The 27,686-nt window shown below is 44.6% G+C and overlaps 1 protein-coding gene across 1 annotated transcript in view; it reads left to right on the plus strand.

The window, feature by feature from the left end:
- Window positions 1-27,686, plus strand: part of ALPK3 (alpha kinase 3) — a 151,407-nt gene that overhangs the window by 73,482 nt on the left and 50,239 nt on the right. Inside the window, exons 6-7 of the mRNA XM_073652677.1 lie at window positions 12,957-13,085; window positions 16,339-18,397. Coding sequence (XP_073508778.1) covers window positions 12,957-13,085; window positions 16,339-18,397 — 2,188 coding nt within the window. The remainder of the gene's footprint in view (window positions 1-12,956; window positions 13,086-16,338; window positions 18,398-27,686) is intronic.

The following is a 27,686-nucleotide window of genomic DNA, read 5'->3' on the forward strand; positions in this document are numbered from 1 at the left end:
GACCCGGTGTCCAGTAGGGCACTCATAGGAATGCCATCCAGTACCACGGGTAAGACTGGACGTCCTCCCACATATTTGTCGCGCCAGTTCGATGGGCCTGGTGATCTTTTTCCTGGGGGTTGGCCCTCTACCCCAGGTTGTGCCAGTTTAAAGGACAGTACCTTGCCATATGTCCGGGTTGATTGCAGCGGCGGCAGATGGGTCGTCCGTCCTCGTTGTATCGGTCGCTGGGTCTCCCTCTGGCCGGTGGGGTCCTCCTTGGTCGACGCCACGGGATGTCCTCCGGTCCGGATGCCAGCTGGATCTTCCCTGGAGTGGAAACCTGTAAAGACTGCACAGTTCGGGTTAGCGCAGCAACGCTTTTAGCTAGCTCTTGGACCTGATGGTGCAGGTCTGGAGCCGGGTCATTGTTCAAAGCCTGCGCACCAGCTCCCACAGGCCCTGCCGACAAGGGCGCCGCCTCCTGGTGGTAAGTGGTAGTGGGGCGTCTGGGGGTCACAACGCCACCTGGTGCCGGTTCTCGAAGCACCCGGATGGCTCTGTCCTTGAACTGTGCAAATCCCAGATGAGGGTCCTGTAAGGCCATTGCCCGCAACTGGGTTCGGTGGGCATTGCAATATAAACCCTCTATAAATTGTTCAGTCAACAGCCTGTCCTCGTCTCCCACGCCGTCAGGGTCGGTCTGCTTAATGGCTCTCAGGGCCTCTTGTAGGTTCAGGGCATAGTCCCTTATACTCTCATGTGCCCGCTGTTTGCACCCGTAGAATTTAAGCTTGATCTCGGCTGAGGTGCGGGTATCAAAGTTGTCCCTCAGCCGGGTTAGTATCCCTGCGACAGTCCTCCCCCCAGGTGGCCAGGACTTTACCTCCCTTTGGGCTGCCCCGGTTAATTGGGCCACCAGGATGCTCACTTTTTGCTCCTCTGTGAGGGGGTACACCTGGAAGAGGCTATCCAGCTTTTCTCTAAAGTCATGCAGGGTATGTGACTCCCCTGAGTACTGGGGTAGCCAGGCTGCCCCCGGGATATAGGGCATGGTGAAAGGCATGACCGCAACAGCGGTGGCGCTGGCGGGGGTTGAAGCGGTGAAGCTCTCCTCCGTATCCGACATCCTTCTCCCCCCTAGTGGACCGTGGCCTACCTTGCGATGATCCTCTTCCGTAGGCCGCGGCTCCGCAGTGGATCGTCAGGGTTGAGGACCTTCCGTCGCGCTCCTGTGACGTCGGCGTCTGCTGGGCTCCTTCCAGGACCTTACGCAACGTCCGGACGTGAGGCGGGGCTTCAGTTCTCGCGCGCTTTCGGAGTCCACGCCCCTCTTCTTCCCGCGCGGCGTCCTCAAGATGGCGTCCAATGGCGGGAAAACTCCACGTATGGCGGGAAGAAGGCCGAAGATGGCGCCGGATGGCGGGAAAACTCCACCGATGGCGGGAAGGAAGCGGAAGATGGCGCCGGATGGCGGGAATCTTCACCACAGGTAAGTTTGAACAGTTTTTTTTTTTCAGGCACGCAGTACCCGGTGGTTGCGGTCACGAAATCCTGCCGACTACGCCAAAAGTTGACGCGCCCCTGGGCCTGTGTCGCGCTGCGTTGCGCACGCGGGAGCTTACCCGGAGCCGGATCTCTTTAGGGTTGTAGTCTCGTGGCGGTGATCCGGTCCGTGCCCAGGGAGTCAGACTAAGTGGCGCTGTATTAGCGGTAGATGTTGGACGACTACGCCACCCGTTGAGTACAGCTAAGGAGCTGCTGCTGCAGGGCAGACCGCTGAGGCGGGTGGTAGGATTGTGCAGCGTGATAGTATAACCCCCAACGGGAGGGGTATGGCCTCAGGGCAGCCGACGTGGATGATGGGGGTAGCAGGAACCACTCGGAGACGGTACGGTGTAGTTCAGGGTCTTTACTGGTGACAAAGATAGACCCTCCCGGAGTACTGGCTAGCGATTGGGGCCTGGTCAGTCCTTGAGCAGATGGGATCTCCCCTGGCCAGGCGGAGTTGTAGGCCTCCCAAACTAACGATACTCTTCCGGCTACCTTGCTAGAGGCGGGTATAAGTAGCCCACGTCCCTGAGTGTACCGTGTGGTGCTCACCCGTATGGCCGGTGACTCGGGGCCTTCTAGTAGCTTCCGCTCCACGACGGCGGTGCTGGTCCCACGCGTGTGACCGTGCCTTCGGGTTTCTGGGCCAGAGGACCTGCAATCCCCTGCCGGTCGGTTTCTGCTGCTGGATAGGAGTTAGTCCCCACAGCCTCGGACTCCGGGTCCGGTGATAACTTCTCAGTCAGGGCGAGCTCTGCAGCTGCCAGCCCCTGACTCCTTGTAGCACTGCTCCCACAGAGCTCCTGATGTTCTTTTCCTATATCTGCTTCTCTGTCTCTACTTCTTCTCTCCTCACTAACCCTGCCTCAGCCCTAGGTTTTTATAGGGGAAGTTCTTCCCCTCCCAGGACTGGGCAGGAGGTGTGGCATGCATAGGATCCCTGACCAAGAGACCTCCCACCTGCTCTCAGACATAACATTGCTGTTACTGTGGAAACCAGACCCCTGGGGTGCCACACTATACATAAAAACTGTTTCACTTTTTTCAGGAGCTATTTCACATTATTACTTAAACTTCATGGGTGCCAATAACAATAAGCAGGACTGTATATGTTCCCCATCCTGGAATATATGTCCCTTATCATGGGCCCATCCTGGTATATGTCCCTCATTTTGCCGCTGTTCTTTAACCCCTTCGCAACTTTGGGTTTTGTCGTTTTTGCTTTTTCGTTTTTTGCTCCCCTTGTTCCCAGAGCCATAGCGTTTTTATTTTTTGGACAATATGGCTGTGTGAGGGCTTATTTTTTGAGGGACAAGTTGTACTTTTCAACGCCATTACTAGTTTTACCATATCGTGTTCGGGAAAACGGGAAATGTTTATTTTTTTACCACGTTCACTGAATGCTAAAACTGACCTGCCATTCTTATTCTCCAGGTCATTACGAGTTCGTAGACACCAAACATGTATAGGTTATTTTATATTTAAGTGGTGAAAAAAAATTCCAAAATGTGGTAAAAAAAACTAAAAAAAAATAGCGCCATTTTCCGAGACCTGTAGCGTCTCCATTTTTCGGGATCCGGGGCTGGCTGACATTTTTATTGATAACATTTTGGGTAGATCCGATGTTTTGATCGCCCGTTATTGCATTTTATTGCAATTTTGCGGCGACCAAAAAACATAATTCTGGCGTTTAGAATTTTTTTCTCGTTACACCGTTTACCGATTGGATTAATTCTTTTTTTATATTGATAGATGGGGCGATTCTGAACGCGGCGATACCAAATATGTGTATGTGTTTTTTTTTTTAATATATTTTATTTTGAATGGGGCGAAAGGGGGGTGATTTAAACTTTTTATATTTTTTTAATTTTTTTTATATTTTTAAAAACTTTTTTTTTTCACTTACTGCATGCTTCAATAGTCTCCATAGGAGACTAGAAGCAGCAGGTGTCTGATCGTCTCTGCTACATACAGGGGATCAGCAGATCCCCTGCATACAGCAGAAATGGTCCTGTGCTATGAGCGCCGACCAGTAGGTGGCGCTCATAGCGACGAGATCATGACAACCACAGGCGTCTGCTGCAGACCCTGGGTTGTCATGCCCACCCATCGGTGACCCGCGATCACGTGACGGGGTCGCCGATGGGCGGGGCTTATGACGCGCAACCCGGAAGCGCGCGTTAAATGACGCTGTCGGAGATTGACAGCGGCATTTAACATGTTAACAGCCGCGGGTGGATCGCGATTCCACCCGCGGCTGTTGCGAGCACATGGCAGCTGTAAGAATCAGCTGACATGTGCTCGGTTCAGTGAGGGCTCAGTGCAGCAGCCCTCACTGAACCGGGGGTACGCAAATGTGCGTACTAATACGGCAAGGGTTGGAAAGGGGTTAATGCATAGATAAAAAAATGATTATACTCTCCTCCACTCCCCCGCCGCGTGCTGTGGAGTTAGAAAGCCAAACCACTGACATCAACGCCTCGATTTCCCTGACTTCTGACTCCGACTCCAACTCCAAATCTAAGACTCCAACTCCACAGCACTGGTCACTACTGAGCATGTATATAAAGTGCAGCCTAGATTCATCTCAACTAAGAGCCGAGATCCTTAGATCAGGAATAGAACAGACATTTATAGGACATTTCATAACTTTCCCAAATTCTTATGAAAACATTTACAGCACATCCTGCATTGTACTACTGTACCAAATTTATTATATATTTTAGGAGTCGGAGTCGATCCATTTTATATCGAGTTCAACTCCGACTCCACCAAAATGGACACTGTCTCTTATTCCACGCCTCCGGTTCCACAGCTCTGCATCTTTTTCTGAAGTCGGCAGCTGATTTCAGCGTGAAAGAGACGGGAGCGCATGATGGGACTGCCAGGCGCCCCCAGTCACGTGCACGCCGGCGTCAGCTTTTGGCCTCTGATTGGCCGGCAGAGTATATTGCTGCGCACAGAGCTAATGGGTCTCTGTGCTGCAATACACTTCAGCTTAATGTGCGTCCCAGGATGCACATCCAGTTGATGTTTGCGCTGGTGTCTGCGGGCCCCCACCCGCATGGGCCCGGTTGTGACCTCTGCGACTGCGATAGTTACGCCTCTGCCATGCATTCATTCACCCATCCTGCCTTATTTTAATGTTTAATAAAGTCTTCAACTTTTTGTTGAAAGGGCCCTCAGACAATAAGATAATCATAGGGCACCTCTCTGCTGACACCAAGCAATCCACCATATTCACAGCTCGGAATGTGTGCTAGATTATACAGAATCAAGGGTGTCCGTTTATACGACAGAGCACAATCTATTACTTACACCCTGCTGCTCCATCGCTGCCGCTGTGCTGGTACCTCTTGAGCTTGGTTCACATGGCTGCAGCGGTTACTTCAGAACCACCTATCCAACTGAAACCAATCACAGGGCTCAGCAGTCATGTGGATGTAGAAGGCATAAGACTGCTGAGTTCAGTGATTGAATACAGCAGTCTCATGCTGTAGGTTTGATATCACCAATGCAGGCATATTAACAAAGACTGGGGCCAGGAGTGGAAGCAGTGTGGGTAAGTGATGCTGATTTTGTTATATTTACCTATTTCAAGCCTAAGGAATAAAAAAATTAAAGATGAGAAACCCATTTAACTCAGAATTTCTTAATAGGATATACTGTATGCAATATTTGGAATACAATGTACAACATCCATACTAATATTTTATGCATTATTTTCTGAACTACACTACAGTAGATTAACTAATAATTAGGAAGTATAGTAGCCTGTGGATTAATTCCCTGAAATATTTCTAAATGCCAGACAACTAAAGTCATGGAGGCGGAGGCTATCTATCTCTTGGAGTGATTGCTATGCTCATACCAGATGAAACATAAATGCATTTGAAGCAGAGCAGGTGGTACCATACTTCATTTTGCTTTCTGCTGCAATAGTTTCTCTTGTGCCCTTCAACACTTTCCATAAACATGTCCAAGGTCAAGAAGATACTGTATCTTCCATTTGTATAGGGCACCTATAAATTATACCTCAGGTCTACTTTTGGTGCAGAGAACTTGAGCAATGTCCAAAGCTCCAGTATGAATCGTAGAATAACTTACTTCTTCCATTGCAGACTTTTTCCTACATGATTTTCAGGGCTGTAGAATTGTGTTGATAAACTATTATTTCATTATTCCACTTTTAGGAAATTAGTCTAATTACAGATCTGAATATATTAAGAAATTATCACTTAGGCAACTGAGGAGCAGTTTAAAAGCAAAATGTTATGGATGGCATAACTTTCATTGACGTATGAACTTGATGGAACTTGCTTGATTTAAATTGTGGATTGTTTAAAAATTCCTTAATAACAAGCATCTTTAGTACTTAGTAGAGCTGATTTGGCTGCAATTACCTACTGCAAGAGCGATGCATAGCTGGACACCAGCTTCTGGCAGCATTCCTGGGGAGTGTTAGTCAATTCCTCATGGGCAGTGACCTTTAGTTCACTAGTACTGCTGGGTTTAGTGCAACTGGCTTCTTCAAATCCCATAAAAAAAGTTTGTATGAGGTTCAAATTAGGCGACTATGATGGCCTTTCCAAGAATCTTTCAGGACTTTCTCGGATACCAAGTATTCGTGGACTTTGAGGTATGTTTGAGATTTTTGATCTGTTGGGAGTTCCAATGACTACCAAGCTTCAGCATAGAAGGCATGACATTTTCTCCTGAGATTTCCTGATTCTTGATTGAATCCATCTAGCCCTCTATGTGCTGCATGTTTCCAGTACCAGAACAAATCAGCCCCAGAAATTCACCGAACCACCGCCATGCTTCACTGTAGGCAGGGTGTTCTGTTCAGTATATGTGTTCATTCTTCCTCCTCCAGATATAATGTTGATCCATAGGCCCCAAAAAGTCCAGTTGCATTGCTCAACAGAGTAGTATCCCAAAATTTCTAATATTCGATTATTTATATGTTTTGAGTATATTGTATCCAATTTTTCTTGTGTTTTGGATCTGTAGAGGTTTAAGTCTTGGAGTTCAGGTATTGAGACTTTCAGCGTTTAGTATGTGACTTTTTGTGCATATTGAAACTTTAGTGTCTGTTGCCAACAAATCTTGCTGCAGGTATTTTGCAGTCACTTGAGGTTTTTTGACCACTTGCCTCCTCAGGAATCTGGTGGCAGATGGTGACACTTTGCTCTTCCGCCACATCCAGGTAGTGTAGCCAGTGTTCATTTAACTTTGAATTTGTGAACTATGTATCCTAATGTTTCTCTCGGAATGATTTCTTAGCTTTTTGGACCATTCTCTTGACTTAGTCATATTTCAAAAATGCAGTCAAATGAACTTCACAGTCCAGGTATTTGATGGGGTTTATCTCAAGCACAGCTGAGGCAACTAATGAATCCCTTGATTAGTTACATCATGTCAGCATTGTAAGGCTGAAAACAAATGTTCGTGTATCTTGGTCTGAGTATGTACTGCGATGCATGGACTGACCATGGGTCTCCAAGCGGGACAGCCTCATTGGCACTGGTGGACACAGACATCTCAGTCTGTACCCAGTCAGTGATACACAGATGTCTAAAATTATTCTTTTCAGAAGTTTATATGAGTACCATAGCCTTGATTCATCAAGACTCTTGATGAGGGGTAATGTCGGAGTCAGTCGCCAACCTCTTAATTAGTCGGAAGTGTTTGACTAGTGGTGTGCACTTCCGTGCATAAGAAACACCACAGCTCACCATGAATTAGATGAGCTGTGGCGTCACACCCTCACCGGATACCAGCTCCAACTATTTTGGTGGAGCAGGGAAAAACTGGCGTGAAAGCACCAAAAGACGCAACAAGTTTGCCCAACTCCGAGTAGCAAAAAATGTTTCAACTTTTTGATGAATTGGGGCCTATGACTGTAATGCAAATATTTAAGTCTGCAGATTACACAAATAACCCCTACCTCAATAAGAATAAATGCATAGGATTAAGTCCGAGTTCAGTTGTCTGTATATCACAGTGTACTGCAATGCATGGACTGGCTGTTGGCCTCCTGACCTGAACTTAACAGCCTCAGAGTTTCTTATGAGTCGGCCAAGTTTGGGTCAGGAGCCCCTCGGCCAGTTTGAGCATTTACTGTGATATATGGACGTCTGATTTCAACCTAATACATATACTCAGTTGGAATTTTATAAGATACTCCCGTACATCTGCTGTCATAGTGGGCCAACTATAAGGAATAGTTCCAGAGGTTCAACCACCTATATACAACAAGTATGCATGCTATTTTGATATCTTCATGAACATTGTTGTTATCATTACACATGCAGTATATGAAATTAAGAAATTTTAGTAGGTTATTTCTGAATCAACCAAATCAAGATGTTATTCATATGTTCTGTTCATTCTGAGTTTTTGCTGTGATTTTTGATGATACGACTGCAGCCAAATGTGATAAACAATGCTACTGACTGCCGCCCTAGACAGTAGCATTGTTTATCACACTTGGCTGCAGTAGCCACCTATGAGCCATGCCAGCAAGCACTCTGGAGGACAGCGATACAGCTACTGTATTAGTCACCCTCAATGTTTCCCCACAAAGTCTAACACATGGTGGTTACGCCTGATCATGTATAACTGACAGAGGAGTATGGCTCGTTACAAGACGCAGCTTTGATACACTAATGAGTCTCAATCCAAGTGTCAGCTGGATCAGGTCAAGTTTTCAGCTTGTGCCTGTAAGGGAATATCTACAATTGAAAATAAGTTCTATTAATCTGAATGAGGTCATTTCAGCTATACAAAACGTAAAAATGTATCGGCTATTCTCACACATTGGGCAAATGGTGTTGAACTGTTGAAAATGTTGAACTGTTGAAAATAAAAGTTTCTTTCTAAAGCCTTGTGGACAGGTTGCATCCACGATAGCTGACAGCTCTTTTTAGAATGTTCTGTCATGTTTGAGCCTAAGGGAGGTTACCCCCTACCCCAGCATGCCCCATCTGGCATTCATTCATGGGGTTTCAGCAGCTTATTGCATAATGAGGCCCAAATCGCCTCTAGGGGTCTCTGTGACTGCTACGCCACCACCTGTTTCCTAAATGTCCACTAACCACCGAGTTTGTGTTGGTAGCATGCCAGCCAATCACACTTGCAATTAACAGAGAGTGGGTCCCTCTTTAACACAGTTTAAATCCACAGTTAATAATTTTGGATACAACATCTTTGATAGCATCACTTTACACTAAATTAACAGTTCAATTTGCAGTAACTTTACTATTTACACTTCTGTGACTTTTGTACCATTCCTTACTTACAGAAGCAACATTCACTAGTGAATGAGAAACAGGGCACCAAATAAATAGTCCTCTCGGACTGACAGCTGCTCCTCCTGAAAGATGCCATCCAAGAACTCATTTTATGGTGTTATCAACCTGGGCAGGAATGATGCTGAGTCAGTCTCTAGCTTCTATTCTACACACAGGCGTCCTGAAAGCTGGACTCTGACATGCCCAGTTGAAATAGAGTGGTGGCTGGCACCACTCGATTCATTGTCAATGTAACTGCTGGAGATAGCCAATCATAAAGCTCTGGGAGTATCACTGAGCATGCACAGCAATCTCTGCATTCCAATGGGGTATTTCATAGCCCTTGTGGGCACAACAGGCCCACAAAAGTTGATGTGCAAGGCTGGATTAGAGGTGTTTGTGATGAATGAGCTCGGAGAATCAATAAACAGCGCACACAGTGTCCAGCAAGAGATTCGGCTTTAATGAAATGTGGGTGGGATTCATATACACAGGATCCATTGGGGTGGTACACTGATTAGCAATTTAGTACCTACCCTGTGGATAGCAGATAACTTGAAAATATGGAAATAACTCTACATAACAAGCATAAAGGGGTTTTTCTCTACTTTGATATTGTTGACCAATTCTTAGGATAGAATATCAATAGATCGGTGGAGATCCGACACCCGGCACTCCCACTGACTAGTTGTTATCAGCTCCGGCTGTAACCGGAAGTAAACAGTGCAAGGAGCAGAATAGCATACTGTAGCTCCGAACGCTGTTTGGTGACCATTGCTGAGAAATACAGCTCAGATTCCCAACAAGACATCATTGGGAGCAACAAATATTTGTAAAGCGGTAGTCACTTCCTTCTCCAACTCCTAAAGAATATTGCTGAGCGAATTGAGACTAGAAGTGCAGTGAAAAAATGATTCTTCATATGTGGTCTTTCCAAAAACAGAGCCACCATTTAAGATATATGGGCCTCATACCTACTGTTAGGTACTCCTGAATTCTGTTTCCTATATTATAATCGTACCCTATTATATACATTTAGCAGGTATTGCTGAGGGTATTTGGGAACGTGGATAAGATTTCATAATTGGTGCACTTCTTTAATAGGAATGGGCGTAGGAATAATACTGTTTTTATCCACATTTCAAGTCCATGCAATTGTGATGGGGGAAAGAATATGAACTGTGACTTGTGGAATTAAAGGTCCAATGTTTGCACATAATTGCCTATTATGGAAACCTTTTATTTAGTAGACACTCTTTGTATTCATTAGCCTGGACCCCTGGTAGCAGTATCACCTGCACTGCCCAAATGTCAGCCACAATTCTGTTAGATCAAGTGAATAAATTTGTGAGTTACAACTTGTATTATATTCCAGTTCTGTATTGTTACAAGAATGAGACTGGTACACAAGTGAAGCAAAATATTTACAGGGCTACATAAATGTATTTACAATAAAACAATAGAACTTTTCCTAACAGGTTATGTAACATTCCCCAAAGAATCTATACTTTTAGGCTACTTTCATATGTCAATTGAAGAAAAAGATTTCCAGCTCTTTTATGTTTTACACCCATTTTGGCTTATAGATTTTGATGCAAAATAACAACCAAAACGAGCCAGTGTGAAAAAGGTAATAGGCTTTATTTATTATTTTTGCTCACACGTGGCCATGTTATTGCAGATAGATAAATAACCTTATAGTTAGTTGTAATTAATGATTCCATTCCACTGGTCAGATACTTAACTAATCATTGATTTGTGCACATTGGCAAACATTTGAATCCCAATGAAACAAATAGGATCAGATCAGACGTCTAGTACTGAAACCTTATCTTCATGGTGTTTATACAATTTAATACATTAAGTAACCAGTGAACAAAACATTTTAAATTCTTACTTATACAGAGATTATTTCCAAATGATGAGTAAATCTAAGCAGAGCGTGACAGTAAAGTTGAAAAGCCTTGGTGCTCTGCTGGCTCTATATAAAGAAGGTGACCTCATTCTCAGCTGTGCAGAATGTTGACACTGATTAGTCATTCCCATTTTTGGATTTGCAAATATTACTTTACTAAATGCATACACACTAAAAGAAGCGAGTGATTTCATCATCTTTTAGAGAAGAAAAACAGTAAGCCCGCATGGAAATCTGGCAGGAATGGTAGGAACATGTCATAAAACAAGATATCATTGTACGTCAACGCGACCTCGTGTCAGTGACATAAAAAAGATATGTATTTATGACTGTTTTGTTTTCCAGGAAGTTTTGTGCAAATATCAGAAAATAGTCAGAATTTGGTGATTGATAATTTGGTCCACATAAGATACGTGCTTTCTTGCAATTCTACAATCTAGTACATTTCCCTACAGAGTTATCTGGGTTTAGGGCATGTTGATAAGTGCAGGATTTTTGCAGAAATTTCAGCAGTTTTTCTATTTGTTTTAACTATTATTATTTATTATTATAGCACCATTTATTCCATGGCGCTTTTCATGTGAAAAAAGGGGTATACATAATAAAAAAAACAGGTTCAATAATTTTTGAACAATACAAGTCACCGACTGGTACAAGAGGAGACAGGACCCTGCCCGTGAGGGTTCACAGTCTACAATAGACATCCATGTTTTTTCCACCTAAATGTTTAAAGGGATTCTCCAATAAATATATGTTATGTTCTATCCACAGGAAAAGTAATAACTTTTGTCTGACAGCTGGGACCTACACCAATTGGCAGAACATGAAAATATTATCCCCAACTGGCAATTTTATCCCTGTTAATATGGAGTAGCAGGGCGCAAACCCATTTATTCCCAATGGGACTGCCAACCACTGAGCTCAGCTTTTTCTGTAGCCCCATAGAGAATGAATAGTGCAGCAGTTGAGCATGCGCACTGACACTCGGTTTTGATAGGGAGCTCCCCATTCTGATGTTCGGTGCGACTTCCAGTGCTCAGGCCCCCATCAATCAAAAAGTTATCACCTATCCTGTGGATGGGTGGTAATTTATCTTCAATGGACTCATTTAAGCCATTAGTATGAGTAGAAAAAAATTTCAATTGCAGAAATTTCTGCAACAAATGTGAATATATCCCCTGTAAAACCTTCATCTATTACAAATTCTAAAAATCTGCAGAAAGCAAACAGGTCATTCACACACTTTGCAGATTAAAGAAAGGGATCCCACACTGAAATCTTTACAAAGTAAGGTTCAGTTATGCAAATTGGATATTTAGAAATCATAATTTGTACATAAGAGTGAAAACCAGCATGAATTTGAGGTTACACTGCAGATTTTCAAATCCACAGCATTCCCTATCTGTTGTGTCCTCTAATATCAAAATAAGGTGGGCACCACAAAAATATAACGCTCCATACAAAGTGTAAAACACCCATATCAATACAACATAGGAAAAAATACAGCAAATTTACAGGCATGTCCAAATTACAGAATGCAGTATCAAAATATTATTTTGCAGTGTACTTTTTCTTGTGTATTACTGACTCTATCTTTTGTGTAGTTCTTAACATGTAACATGCAGATTTTATACTTAATATCCTCCTAGAGCAGAGGTCTTAAACATTCAGCCCTTAAAACCATTTTTTTTATGACTCGCAGTCAGGGATGGATTATAAGAAAGGTTTTGGGGTTGGGGGTGGCCATGTCCAAATTGCTCTTGTTAGTCTTTTTGGGCACTATTGGGAGTGCCTGGCATCGAGTATTTCTCTATTTAGGGGTGAAATGTGGGGGACTTTGTCTCTGTCGCTGCCAAAGTCACAATGTAGCCCCAGCCTAAATTTACCAATGTGGCCCGTTCCCTAACAGGAATTTTTTTAGTAGCCCTGAACCTTATTTCAGTTTGTGACCCCTGTCCTAGAGGATATTGCTTCTCTAGTCTGGTAATTCTTGTGTATTGAACTTTTGCTTGATTGCTGCAGGAAAGTTATAGACATCTTGGTGGAGGTATAGAAAAACTACTGCCACCGCTAAAGATTGATGTAAAGCAAGAACTACAGAAATGTTTACCCTAATTTCCACCATAGATTTGCACTATATATACCATCTCAACTGATTGTCATCTGACATATCTTACCTTTAAAAAAAACACATATTTTTTCTGACAATTTTACAGGAGAAAACAAGAACTGAAACACTAAAGAAGTTGGAGAATTTAGAAATTGAATACATGGCACTACAGAAAGCATATGCCCTTCTGCAGAAACAACTGGAGCTCAGCCAGAAGGCAGAAGAAGAACAACAGGTGATGTGTAACAATTTCAATCAATATACCATTAGAAATTGCATACTTTTAACACTTGTTCTTAAAAAGTAACTGCCATTTTAATTTTTATTTCATAAATCAATAGCACGCATGAAAATAAGAAACTTTCAAATATATGTTAGCAGAGAAATCTGCTTCTTTCTCCTCTTGGACAAATTTTTCATCCTTAAAATTCTCAATTTACGAGTAAAATCTGTATTCAGTGAAGACATTTTTACATTACTGAGAGGAGATGGCAGTTACTGATGAGGTTCTATGGAGACGGGAGGAGGGGGAGGAGGGAGGAGCTAGAGGCGGAGCTCTTCCCCCTTTCTCCCCAATCTCATCTGCATAGAATCTTATCAGTAGTAACTGCCATCTCCTCTCAGTAATGTAAAAATGTCTTCACTGAATACAGATTTTACCCGTAAATTGAAAAGTGCAGGAAAAGAAAAAAGCTGATTTTTCTGATAAGATATATTATAAAGTTGCTTACTTTCATGTGTGCTATTGATTTATGAAATGCCAATTAAAACATGTGGTTTTACTCTTTAAACCACATATGTCAAACTCTGGCCCAAGGGTCAAATCTGACCCGCAGGCGAGTATATTTTGCCCTCGCCTGGCCGCCCCCACCCGGCATCACACTTTCAAATATATCGGCATCCTAGATACGGGTACAGTTGAAAGCCATGATGGAGGAGGAAGCGTCAGCTGATGCTCCCTCTCCCATTATTCTCCCTCTGCGTCTGACGTCTGTGTCTGTTTATTTATTTATTTTTTAATGTGGGGGCCTAATATACTGTATGGAGCACTATGTGGAGCTCTTTATACTGTATGTAGCACTATGTAGGGCCCTTTATACTGTGTGGAGCACTATGTGGAGCCCTTTATACTGTATGGAGGACTATGTGGAGCCCATTATACTGTATGAAGCACTATGTGGGGCCCTTTATACTGTACAGAGGACTATGTGGAGCCCTTTATACTGTATGGAGCACTATGTGGAGCTCTTTATTCTGTATGGAGCACTATGTAGGGCCCTTTATACTGTATGGAGCACTATGTGGGGCCCTTTATACTGTACAGAGGACTATGTGGAGCCCTTTATTCTGTATGGAGCACTATGTGGAGCCCTTTATACTGTATGGAGTACTATGTGAGGCCATTAAACTTTATGGAGCACTATTTGCAGCCATTATACTGTATGGAGCACTACGTGGGACCATTATACTGTATGGAGCACTATATGTGGCCCATTATACTGTATGGAGCACGATGTAGGGTGATTATACTGTATGGAGGACCATTAAATTGTATGGAGTACTATATGGGGTCAATATACTCCATTGAGCAATATGTGAGGATATTATACTGTATGGAGGACTATGTGTGGCTATTATACAGTATGGAACACTATGTGGGGCCTATTATACTGTATGGAGCACTATGTGGAGCCCTTTATACTGTATAGAGTACTATGTGAGGCCATTATACAGTATGGAGCACTATGTGGGGCCATTATACTGTATGGAGCACTACATGGGACCATTATATTGTATGGAGCACTATATGTGGGCCATTATACTGTATGGAGCACGATGTAGGGTGATTATACTGTATGGAGGACCATTAAATTGTATGGAGTACTATATGGGGTCATTATGCTATATGGAGCAATATGTGAGGATATTATACTGTATGGAGGACTATGTGGGGCCATTATACTGTATGGAACACTATGTGGGGCCTGTTATACTGTATGGAGCACTATGTGGGGCCTTTATACTGTATGGAGCACTATGTGGGGCCTATTATACTGTATGGAAGACTATGTGGGGCCATTATACTGTATTGAAGACAATGCAGGGCCCCGTAACACTGTATGGAGCACTATATAGAGATATAGAGCCATTATTCTGTATGGAGCACTTTTTGTGGCCATTATACTGCATGGAGGGCAGTGTGGGGATCACAGTTGGAGAATCATACTGTGATGGGGATCACCATTATTTATCGAGGGATTGAGGGGGGGTACAGAGTCATCATACAGTGCGTGTGGAGGGTATTATGGAGGAATTCACTGTGGGGGTGTCTTACTGTGTTTGGGGGCACATTTGTTTGCATAATACTTTATCTATATTATGTAAGGTTTTTTTATCCTTAAACATAACATATTATATTATTCCAATATTTTATTCTAAGATCTATTAATTAAAATATACTTTGTTCGTGGGACAGCCCCTTTAAATTTGTGTCCACATGAAAAGGTTCATTGTTATATTTGATGATAAGGAAAACCTTCCTCAATTGTAGACATTTTTTTAATAAATATCAAGGTTGGCCCGCAACTTTGTCCAAGCTTTTAATTTTTACCCTCTGTATTTCAGTGTGACATCCCTGCTTTAAACCCTTCTTGATATGGCTAATTTCCAATTTTACGTTTTTGATTTTTTTCTCCCCTTCTTCCAAGAGCCATAACTTTTTTATTTTATTTTTCTTTCCACATAGACATATGAGGGCTTATTTTTTGCATGCCATCATTTTTTTTTACCACATAAAGTACTGGAAAACAGGAAAGAAATTCCAAGTGAGGTGAAATTGTGACCCACAATTCTGACACTTGTTTTTACGGTGTACCTTGTGTGGTAAAAATTACCTGACAATATGATTATCTTCATCAGTTTGGCGATACCAAACTTGTCCAGTTTTTTTATTATTTTAGTGGTAGAAAAAAACCCAGAAATCTGTAAAAGAAATTTTTTTTTGATTGTGTCGCACTTTTCTGAGACCCATAACGTTTTCCTTTTTCAACTGTGTGATGGCTTGTGTTTTGAACGATGAGACAACACTTTTATTAATACTATTTTGGGATAGCTATAACATTTTGATAGCTTCTTACAGCATTTTTTGCTGTATTGCGGCGAAAAAAAAAATTCCACAATTTTTGTGTTTTTCTTTATTTTCCTGTTTACGGTGTTTACCGATTAGGTTAATTATGTTTATATCTTGATAAATTGGATTTTTATGGATGCAACGATACCACATGTATATTTTTTACATTTTTTAACAAGAGAAAGTGGCAAACCTCTAACTGAAAATCCATCAGTGAGCTTGTTCTGTATTTAAGTTGGTCATTATATATTCACTTTTGAACTTATATAGCATAATATTTATTTTTATATGTAAATATGGATATATAATCTTCATATAACTTTCATGTGACATTCATATGTAAATGTATTACTTTTAGATAAGTAAACTCTCAGATGGAGAAGCCAATGAAGGAAAGAATGTAGAAATTCAAGAAAAATCTGAGAAAGAGATCAGTGTATTGAAAAGTTCGAGTTCACCAATTCCAGTGTATATGGAGACAGATTTGTCTACAAAATTAGAAGTGACACCAGATTTAAATACGACTGAACAAAATGGACAGTCTCAAACAAATGAGGATAAGTATTTAGACTCTTTCATGGAATGTAGTTTAGAGGAAAGATCAAATATTAAAGATGGATGTTTAGCTGACATCCAACAAATGGATGCAATGAAACCAGTGACTGAATCTATAGAAGTTTTAAGGGAGATTAGAGGAGTAGTAAGGGAAAAAGTTTCAACCGTGGCCAAAAACATCTCTGATGACCGGTTGACAGAACATGTTGCACACACCAGTGAAGTGGAAATGTTGGAGGATGTGAAGGTAGAGGTTACAAAGGAAACCATAGAAAGAGTGGATAAATCAATTGTAGACGGCCAACCTGTTTGCTCTTTCAGTGCAGCAGCAAGAGAATCAGAAAATCGAAACCCTGTTGAAACTGAAAAAGATACAACTTTAACTAGTACAGTATTGGAAGAGATTCAAACAGAAGTAAATATTTCACAAATCCCTAATAAGAGCCTACATATTGATATTTCTGGTGATAGTTCACAGTTGCTACCAAGTGATCAAGGTGATCAGTCTGTAGTAACACTTCTTCGTGATGTGAAAAAAGCTCTGGAGGTTGGAGTATCGAGTAATGTTGGTAGTTCTGTAGACCCTAATTTGGAGAAGTCTCCAATGGCTTCACCCAAGGCAGAGGCCGAGTATGAAGTAGAAAGAATCCAATTTATACCACAAAAAGAAAACAAAAGCAGCCAAGATTTAGTGGTGCCAGAGGTACCAGAAACAACAAACACAAGCCAAAAAGAGACAGGACCTGAGATACATATACCTATCAGTCCGCTTATCACTACTTCCCATCAAGACAGTCAGAAAGTTGAACATGATAATGTGTCTAAACAGAAAGAAAAGCAAGACCATGGTTTGGTTACAACTCTTAAGAATTCACTGCTAATGTTATTACATTTAAAAACTGCAGAAATAGATAAGATAGATGAAAAAAGTCAAAGAAATGTGGGTGATATTCAGCCAGGCTCACCTGTTGAAATGCATTCACCCCAGATGAGCTTAAGTCCACCAAGCCACAGAAAGATGTATGAATATGGCAAAGATAGTGACTCACCAAAAAGTATAGAGAGCATGCATTCCAGTTCCACATCAGGTAAACTGACTCCAGCCTCAGAAGAAGATATGGTACAGAATATGGATTCCTTGCAAACAAGTCCAACCATTCCTAGAAGAATAACTGAAATATCAAAAAGAGAAGACATAATATCCCAAGTTGAAAGTGCACCCCAAAGTCCAATAGCCCCTAAGCGCAGTTCAAAAGGCTTACCAGAGAAGACTATTTTAAGAAAAGAAGATCTAAGTTTTAGTCCAGCAACATCAAGGAGAATAGCAGCTAAAATAGCTTCAGGTACAGATCCTACAGTTGCATTAACTGTTCCTTCCATTGTTGTTGGAAGTCTACCAGCAGAAAAAACCCTAGGAAGTATGCTTTCTGAGCCTCAGAGAGACAGTAGCCGCAAATGGAGGTCTACTGAAAATTTATGTCTGATTCCCTCGGCAACACCAGAGGAACTGGCTTCTGGTGCACGTCGTAAAATATATCTCAACAAGACTAAACAACTGGATAACGAAGAGACTGGAAATACTGGTTCCCTTACACCTCCTTCTAGAAAAGAGAGCCCCAATGTGTCCCCTGGACTATCAAGAAGGAACAACTCTCTCTTGAGCACTCAATCTCCCCCTGTTGAAAGACGTTCCCCTGGGACAATAAGAAGAATGGCAATGTTGGAAGTTCCCAAGATATATGAAGAAGATATAGATAAAGGAAAGACAGATTCTAGTTCTCAGGAATCAAAAGATATGGGTCATGCATCCAAAGATGAAACACAGCTTATGGAAACCAAAAAGGTCAATGATCCCTATAAAGGTGAGTTTATTTAAATTCTTTTCCTTTTTGTTTTTCACTGGAATTAACAATGTAGGTTAGAGAATTTACTATTTCAAGGCATATATTGTGGACCTTAAATTTCATAACACCTCTTATATAAAAAAAAAAAAAATTTTGTATTTACAGAAATGCTAAAGAATTTAAATAAGATTAAATAAGAAAAAATGTACATTTTAGTGTGACAACTTAGCAAAAATGGTGGTAATACAATCTTAATTGATAATTGCTCACTGTGAGTGGTTGTGCATCACATGCTCCTTGCTCCACTTCTTCTATATTGATGGTTCCATTAACTTTTTGAACAAAAACTGAAACTTATACGAAAAATGTTATTGACTATTGGATGTTTGAGGAACCAGATTTGTGTGTCGATAATCAGTGAAACAAATTAACGGCATACAAATATATATACAGTATATATATCTAATGAAATCTGTTGGTTCTGATAGCTTCCCTTTAAGGAATTATGATTAAATCTCTATTTGTTGCAAAATGTTTGGTACTGAAATGTGTTAAATAGGCTTTGATAACATATTCAAATATAGGTCATGGTGGGTACTAAAGAACAATGTGAAAGAGCCGGCACCCGGGTTTTCATAAAAATATTATATAGTCCTGATAAAAACAGCAACTATTGCTGCTTTTAATCTGGACTAAATACGTTTTTTATGAAGACGTGAGTGCCGGCTCTTTCACATTGTCCTTTAGAACCCACCATGACCTGTATTTGAATATGCTATTGTGACGCCTCTACTCGGAAGCCCTTTTCTTTACCCTGGGAGATGGGGGACTCGGAGTCGGGTCCTATGATGGAGAGATGGGGTGCAGCCGTGGCCCGGACCCGACCTCATGCTCAGGGCCGTCACATTAAAAAGGATGGTGTGGGCTTATCCGTGTTGAGTGGCTGATTTATGACTACGCCACCTGTGGCACCTGGTGAAGGCTACCAGCGCTTCTGCAGTCCGCTGATGCATGGTGGTATGGCGGCCATAGTTATTACTACTCCCCACAGGCGGAGCAGGGCCTCAGGGCAGAGAGACAGGATGGAGGGGGTAGTAGTAGAGGAGAACGGATGCCGCGTCGCGCGGTGTGGCGCAGAATGAACAGTCCGGAGGCCATAGGGGTGAACTTCCAAGGCTTTACTCACTTTAGAGTTGTCAGAAGGAAGGCGACTCCTTGCTCCCCGCGGAGTCCTGCGGTCACCAGGGACGGGGGTCCGACAACCTCCGAGTAAGTCCAGCATTCAATCGGGACCCCTCACCAGAGTGTTCCTGAACTACAGAACGAATCCTTTCCTGTCCGTGTGTGTGCGAATAGGCCAGGTCTCCCTCTGAGCTCCTCTCAGAACAAGGGTACGGGTGGCAGCTCCGCTCCTTCCGATACCCGGTGGGATCCTCAGGGCCTACCGGGCTTTCCCGACCAGGACATGGAGTAGCAAGGTCGGGTGTCGGGGGCCAGTACCCATCTTGCAGCCGGACTCCCTCTGAATATATCAGTTGGTGAGGACAGGTGGCGTACGCCGCTCCGTCTGCATCCTCCCCGGGATCCATTTGCTATGGAGCCTCACTCTTAAGCTCCGGGCCTTCTTGGTCATGGTCCTTGACCAGGTCGAGACATTCCTTGTCTACAACCTGCCCCTCGTCCCAAGGCCGGGGTACTAGGGCTGTGTCTCCATCCGATGCAGGCCCACACAGGATCCGCGTTAGGGTGGGAGATCATGGTACCACTCAACCATTGACAGCATAAAGACAGTCAATGAACCATCGAAGAACTAAACTCCAAGGACAAAGAACCAAGATGGCTTTTTATTAAATATGAAAATTAAAGTGTAACTAAATTGTAAGTCCTCCACCCTCACCCACTAACTGGTTACCCTAACTCTTGGTTCTCCAGTCTCCCTGTAACCAGGAGGGCAGCACCTAGTGCATACTAGCCCCCTCTGGTGGAGAAATGTGGTGCTGGATGCAAGGTTTGGGTCACGACTATCACACTGTTCTTACCTCAGAGGAGGAACACGATACTCCATTAGAGAAGTGCAGCATCCCTGTGGCGGTCGAACCCTCAGGGGCGCCACATTCCCCCCTGGTGAAACACAGCACGTCCGCGGACTGCAAAAGAGTAACACCCAGGAAATTTTCTTTTTATATATAAACATGAACTATCTTCCCTTTATGGGAGGCACATCTTCTTAAACGTTGCAAAACAGGTTATACAGTACAAAAATACACAAGTATAAAATTATAAAATTATAAAAGTGCTAGCATTTTCCAGAGACATCCTGTGCAGACAGACGGGTTAAGGTGCAAAGACGCAGAGTCAGTTCAGAAGTGCGAGGGACCTGTCCCAAACCCTCAGTGTGGGCCCTGGGGTGGCTGCAGGGCATGAAGATCCCGAGTTGGACCTCCCAGAGAGCCACCCTGACAGGTTTTCCTTCTGAGGTCTAGAGGTAGAAATATCCGCGGTTTTACATAAAACCAATATGGAGCACCTAAAGAGATGCAAACTATATACAAGGGAAGGAGTCTGTCTGCTGCTAGTCCGCAGGGACACATGTCTCTAGAAACCGGGGTTATAAATTAAGAAAAATAGAAATGTCAGCACATTAACTTGTAACAACTTGCAACAGCCGGGGCTGCTTAAACCTCGGGTTCCCTCCTGGGAAATGGCTCGTTCCTCCCGACGGAGGCTGATCGGTCCCCTGAGGCAGAGCGCGAGGGGGCGTCGCTCCCGGGCACTTTGTGTACATCCAGGGCGTACCACCCCCGCACCTCCTGGTGGCGAGAAAAGGTCACTATATCGCCCAGGAAGAGGTTCCGGCCAGGGTGTCCCTTCTTCAAACGCGGCTCGACGTCCCGCCGACTGACAAAGACGTCGTCCTGGTACTGGGGACTCCTGATGAACCCCCACCCCGCCTCATGGTGGAAGCGGATGACCTGCCCTTCCACCCGGGGACAGGGACGGGTGGCCTCTTCCTGATGAGCCCGGGATTTAGCAGCTTTGGCCCGCACCTCGAGGCGCTCGCAGCGGAGCTCCCGTTGACGTTGCTCCCGAGCGAGCTGGAGTATCTGCTCGCTGCACCGCTGGCTCCTCCTCTGCGCTTCAGCCCGGGTCTCCCGGGGGAAGCTCATCAGCTCCCCCCCTGGTTGTACCAGGCCCACTCTTCAGCCTCCGGCCAGGTTACTGCTGGTGCAGGTAACGGTGTCATCATGGGTTGCTGCGGGTCCTCTGAAAGCGCGGACCAATCCGGGTTAGAGCCGGTGGACACCTCTGCAGCTTCAGGCGCTTCGGGTTCAGAAGTAGGGCAGCATCGCAGGTCCCCACCTATAGCTGCCGCTTGCAGCTCCGGAGCCAAGACCTGCTCCCAGGTGGCCGCGTGGGGTATGAGGTATTTGGCCATGAGGTCCAGGATTGGTACCGTAGGCTCTGCAGCCGGGGCAGGGGTAACACATTCACCCACCGCTAGGCCGCTCACGACCTCTGTCACCGCGTCTCCTTGTCCTGGGACTTCAACTCCTTGGCGGCGGGCCCGGACACGTAGCAACATCTCTTCCTGCCACGCAGCCGTCGCCGCCTCCTGGGCCTCTCTCTGTTTCCGCAAGAGACCCGGGGCTTCCCGCCGGAGAAATTCGAAATCTCCCGCTGTGAGAACACTGCTGCCTCGCTCTCTGCCAGGTGAAGGGCCTGAACCGGGTTCAGAAGGTTCGGTGGGTTGCGCTCCAGAAGCATCCATGTCTGCCTCTGAAGAATGCCACCCTCCGACTGCAATGGCCGCATCTTGTTAATTTTCTTTTTCCTCCTCTTTCGGGGCGGTTCCTGAGCGGCATGTTGACAGGCCCGCCTTCATTCAGCCCATCCGGTTTGACGGGCATTACCCCGCGGACAGTCTCTGATGGAAGAAGCAGTCCACATTTTTGGCGCCAAGCGGGAGCCCAGCCCAAGATGGGAGGTGTTCAAAGACAGTCTTTTCACAGCATTATGGCGCCTGTTCTTCTTGGGCGGTCGCCATTTTAGATGTAAAACGAAAGTTCAAGGTATCAGGCACACAGTACCCGGTAGCAATTGGTAATTCCTTCCTTTGCTGCGGGCACGCGATCCTGCCGACTACGCCAGGTTTTGTGACGCCTCTACTCGGAATCCCTTTTCTTTACCCTGGGAGATGGGGGACTCGGAGTCGGGTCCTATGATGGAGAGATGGGGTGCAGCCGTGGCCCGGACCCGACCCCGTGCTCAGGGCCGTCACATTAAAAAGGATGGTGTGGGCTTATCCAGGTTGAGTGGCTGATTTACGACTACGCCACCTGTGGCACCTGGTGAAGGCTACCAGCGCCACTGCAGTCCGCTGAGGCATGGTGGTATGGCGGCCATAGTTATTACTACTCCCCACAGGAGGAGCAGGGCCTCAGGGCAGAGAGACTGGATGGAGGGGGTAGTAGTAGAGGAGAACGGATGCCACGTCGCGCGGTGTGGCGCAGAATGAACAGTCCGGAGGCCATAGGGGTGAACTTCCAAGGCTTTACTCACTTTAGAGTTGTCAGAAGGAAGGCGACTCCCTGCTCCCCGCGGAGTCCTGCGGTCACCAGGGACGGGGGTCCGACAACCTCCGAGTAAGTCCAGCTTTCAATCGGGACCCCTCACCAGAGTGTTCATGAACTACAGACCGAATCCTTTCCTGTCCGTGTGTGTGTGAATAGGCCGGGTCTCCCTCTGAGCTCCTCTCAGAACAAGGGTATGGGTGGCAGCTCCGCTCCTTCCGATACCCTGTGGGATCCTCAGGGCCTACCGGGCTTTCCCGACCAGGACATGGAGTAGCAAGGTCGGGTGTCGGGGGCCGGTACCCCTCTTGCAGCCGGACTCCCTCTGAATATATCAGTTGGTGAGGACAGGTGGCGTACGCCGCTCCGTCTGCATCCTCCCCGGGATCCATTTGCTATGGAGCCACACTCTTAAGCTCCGGGCCTTCTTGGTCGTGGTCCTTGACCAGGTCGAAACATTCCTTGTCTACAACCTCCCCCTCGTCCCAAGGCCGGGGTACAAGGTCTGTGTCTCCATCCGATGCAGGCCCACACCGGATCCGCGTTAGGGTGGGAGATCACGGTACCACTCAGCCATTGACAGCATAAAGACAGTCAATGAACGATCGAAGAACTAAACTCCAAGGACCAAGAACCAAGATGGCTTTTTATTAAATATGAAATTTAAAGTGTAACTAAATTGTAAGTCCTCCACCCTCACCCACTAACTGGTTCCCCTAACTCTTGGTTCCCCAGTCTCCCTGTAACCAGGAGGGCAGCACCTAGTGCATACTAGCCCACTCTGGTGGAGAAATGTGGTGTTGGATGCAAGGTTTGGGTCACGACTATCACACTGTTCTTACTTCAGAGGAGGAACACTACACTCCATTAGAGAAGTGCAGCATCCCTGTGGCGGTCGAACCCTCAAGGGCGCCACACTATGAAAGCCTATTTAACACATTTCACAAGCTTCAAAGACACAAGCTGCACAGAAAAAACTAAATGACAGGAGGGTAGCACGAATAATCTAAAGGACAATTAACTGGTAAACTGCCAGCAAGGTCATGGACACCTTAGTTTCATTGATGCATTTGGGGAGCAATGACTAACCTTGTTAGCCTTACTGTGCTACCTACTGTAGCACAAATTGTTGGAAAAGTTAATACTAGCTATAAAAAAAGTGTAAAAAAAATAAGGTGTATTGCAACTCGCTGCATCGCAGCAGATTGGTTGTTTAGTAATGGGGGTGTCTGATAGATGCCTCTCCATTACTAACCCGTGGGCTTGATGTAATTGGACATTACACAGCTGACAACAACCCCACAATGCCATTACCCCGATTGTCACTGCATCAGGGCAATTGGGAAAAGCTGAGGCTAAGAGCCAGAATTGGCACATATAATGGATGTGCCATTTCTGTGCCTGTTGAGGGCTGGTCTTATTAGGCTGGGAAGGGTCCAATATCCAAGGACCTTTCCAGCCTATTAATATCAGTCCCCAGCTGTCTGCTTTGCCTTAGCTGGTTATTAATAAGAGGGGGGGACACCATGTCATTTTTTTAGGGTCCCCCCATTTTTAATAACCAGCAAATGCAAAGCAGACAGCTTTGAGCTGATATTAATAGGCTGGGAAGGTCCATGGATATTGCACCCTTCCTAGCATAATAAGGGGGGACCTTACAACAAGTTTTAGAATTATTTATTTATTTTACACTGTCCCTCACTCGAGCAACGTCGCCACCCGTGATCCGGCTGATATACAGGCCGGATCACAGGTGGTGTCGGCCAATCACAGCCATGCCAATACTTGGGATGGCTGTGATGGCTCCGGAAGTGCCCACAGAGTAAAAGCTTGTTGATTGACTGTTCTGCAGCCTTTCAACAAGCTTTATTAAGCATCCGAACTCCAAACAGGAACATGGACTTCCCGGAGTTCAGCACCTGACGCTAGGTGTCCGGTACGGACCCTGAACTTTACAGTCCCTAGTCCCTACATTCCTGTACATGCTACATTGACATGTAACATCTACCTAAACATTTTAGAAGAAGTATACAGCTTCATGGCAACAAAATTCCTTATTGAGAGTGGCCTTATTCAGCAGTGTAATGGTTTGAAGAATATGATAAAGAGTTGCTGACTTGTCCCTATAATTACTTAGCTCTCTATCAGTTTGAGCGTCTGTAGGATTTGTTGGAAAGACTGATCCATGGAGGCTTCACTTTACAGCTAACATAACCTAAAGGATCTGCTAACAACTTGATGACAGATACTACATAACACATTCAGCATTCTTAATGAGCCAATGCCTTGATGGGCTGTTTTCACAGCATGAGGGGTCCTGCACAATATTTAGCAGATGGTTTTAATGTTAGAGCTGATGTACAGTACTGGTCAATAGTTTGGAAACACTTGTTAATGTAATGGTTTTCCTTGTTTTCATTTGACTATGTACATTGTATATTCAGACTGAAGACAGCAAAACCATAAAGGAACACATATGTAAAAAAGAAGTACAGAAACACATGTGAAACAAACCAGAATATGTGTTAAACCTTAGGTTTCTCGAAGTACCCCCCTTTTACTCTGATGAGAGCTTTACACACCCTTGACATTCTGTTAAGCAGGCTCATCACCTGGAATGGCTTCAATTGACCAGATATGCATAAATAAGAGTAAAATCAATAGAATCATCAGTCTTCAGAAAGTGTTTGCAGCAGGGGCGGACACAGACTGTAGTGGGCCCCTGTGCAAGAAATTTTGGGGGGCCCCCCCTGCCCTTCATAAGGCAACAAAGTTATGTAAACATAACCCCCCATGTGCATCTCTCACCCCCCCATGTGCAGCTCTCATCCCACCCATGTGCAGCTCTCACCCCCCGTGCATCTCTCATCCCCCCCATGTGCATCTCTCATCCCCCCCATGTGCATCTCTCATCCCCCCCATGTGCATCTCTCATCCCCCCCATGTGCATCTCTCATTCCCCCATGTGCATCTCTCATCCCCCCCATGTGCATCTCTCACCCCCCCATGTGCATCTCTCACCCCCCCATGTGCATCTCTCACCCCCCCATGTGCATCTCTCACCCCCCCATGTGCATCTCTCACCCCCCATGTGCTTCTCTCACCCCCCCATGTGCATCTCTCACCCCCCCATGTGCATCTCTCACCCTACCCCATGTGCATCTCTCATCCCCCAGTGCATCTCTGATTCCCCCCACTCCTAGTTAATTAATTGTATTTAAAAAAAATAAAACTTGTTATACTTACCCCCATGCAATCCCTGCAGAATCCTGGCGCTCGTCCACGTCGCCGCCACCAGGTTCTCCTGATGTTCTGCCATGTGACGGCGCCACATACATAGCCATCAGCTTTTGTTTTGGCCAAAAGATTTTTAAAGCCGCCACCACGATAAGGTAGACTCTTCTGGGCGGGCCCTACTCTAACCTATTAAAATTTTCTTAAAATATCCAATACTCTTTTTAGATATATTTTTATTTAGTTTTCTTTAAGGGAATGTGTCATATACATTTTTTTTTTAAATGACCAATAATACCACATACAGGGAATACCGCCACACCATGACCAGACCACATATTACCACAACATAGTGACCGAATAATACCACACAGAAGGGAGAAAAACTGCCACACCATGACCAGACCACATATTACCACTACATTACTAATATTACCACCACATTACTAATATTACCATAAGTGTCATTATACACGGGAGCTCTATACATGGTATGTATAACGTAAGTGTCCAGGTAATATAGTGATCACCAGTGACATTATACACAGGAGCTCTGTATATAGTGTCAGTGTACAGGTAATACAGTGATCATCAGTGACATTATACACAGGAGCTCTGTATATAGTGTCAGTGTACAGGTAATACAGGGATCACCAGTGACATTATACACAGGAGCTCTGTATATAGTGTCAGTGTACAGGTAATACAGTGATCACCAGTGAAATTATACACAGGAGCTCTGTATATAGTGTCAGTGTACAGGTAATACAGTGATCACCAGTGACATTATACACAGGAGCTCTGTATATAGTGTCAGTGTACAGGTAATACAGTGATCACCAGTGACATTATACACAGTGTACATGTAATAGACTGACTCACCGGTGACGTCTCTAGGTGAAGTCCTTCATCTTCGCTTTTCTCCTTCATCCAGCACAGACCGCCATCACGTCTTCCAGCCAGGACTCGTCTCTGCATAAAATAACACAGTTATCTAGAGCACATTCCCCAACTTCTACATTACGCAGCTGAATACAGACGTGCATCCACCATCAATATATGGTTAGTTATTATGCAACCTACCATTCCAAATATAAATTGTAATCCACCACTGTGCCCCCATTAACTGTAAATAGGCACTTAATATATAATTTAATTAGAACCTCTACTCTTTCCGCCAATTTGTTACCAGTCACACTCCTGCATCCGCAACGCCCCCTACTCTATACTTCCTGCTCCCCGCATTCAATATTTACATGCACCCCCTGCCCCAATTCATTATATCATGTCCGTGCTCTCCCCACCCCATCATCATTTATCATTTACTCTCCCCCACCCCACATTCGTTATGTGCAGCTCATTATCCCCCTACTCCCAATTCCCCCATGTGCAGCTCTCAAACCCCCCCATGTGAAGCTCTCATCCCCCCCCCATGTGCACATCTCTCACCCCCTCCCCCACATGTGCCCCTCTCGTCCCCCTCCCCCACATGTGCCCCTCTC

Source organism: Phyllobates terribilis, unplaced genomic scaffold (genome assembly GCF_046119375.1).
Source record: "Phyllobates terribilis strain yellow unplaced genomic scaffold, ASM4611937v1 Scaffold_11__3_contigs__length_659146591, whole genome shotgun sequence".
NCBI lineage: Eukaryota > Metazoa > Chordata > Amphibia > Anura > Dendrobatidae > Phyllobates > Phyllobates terribilis.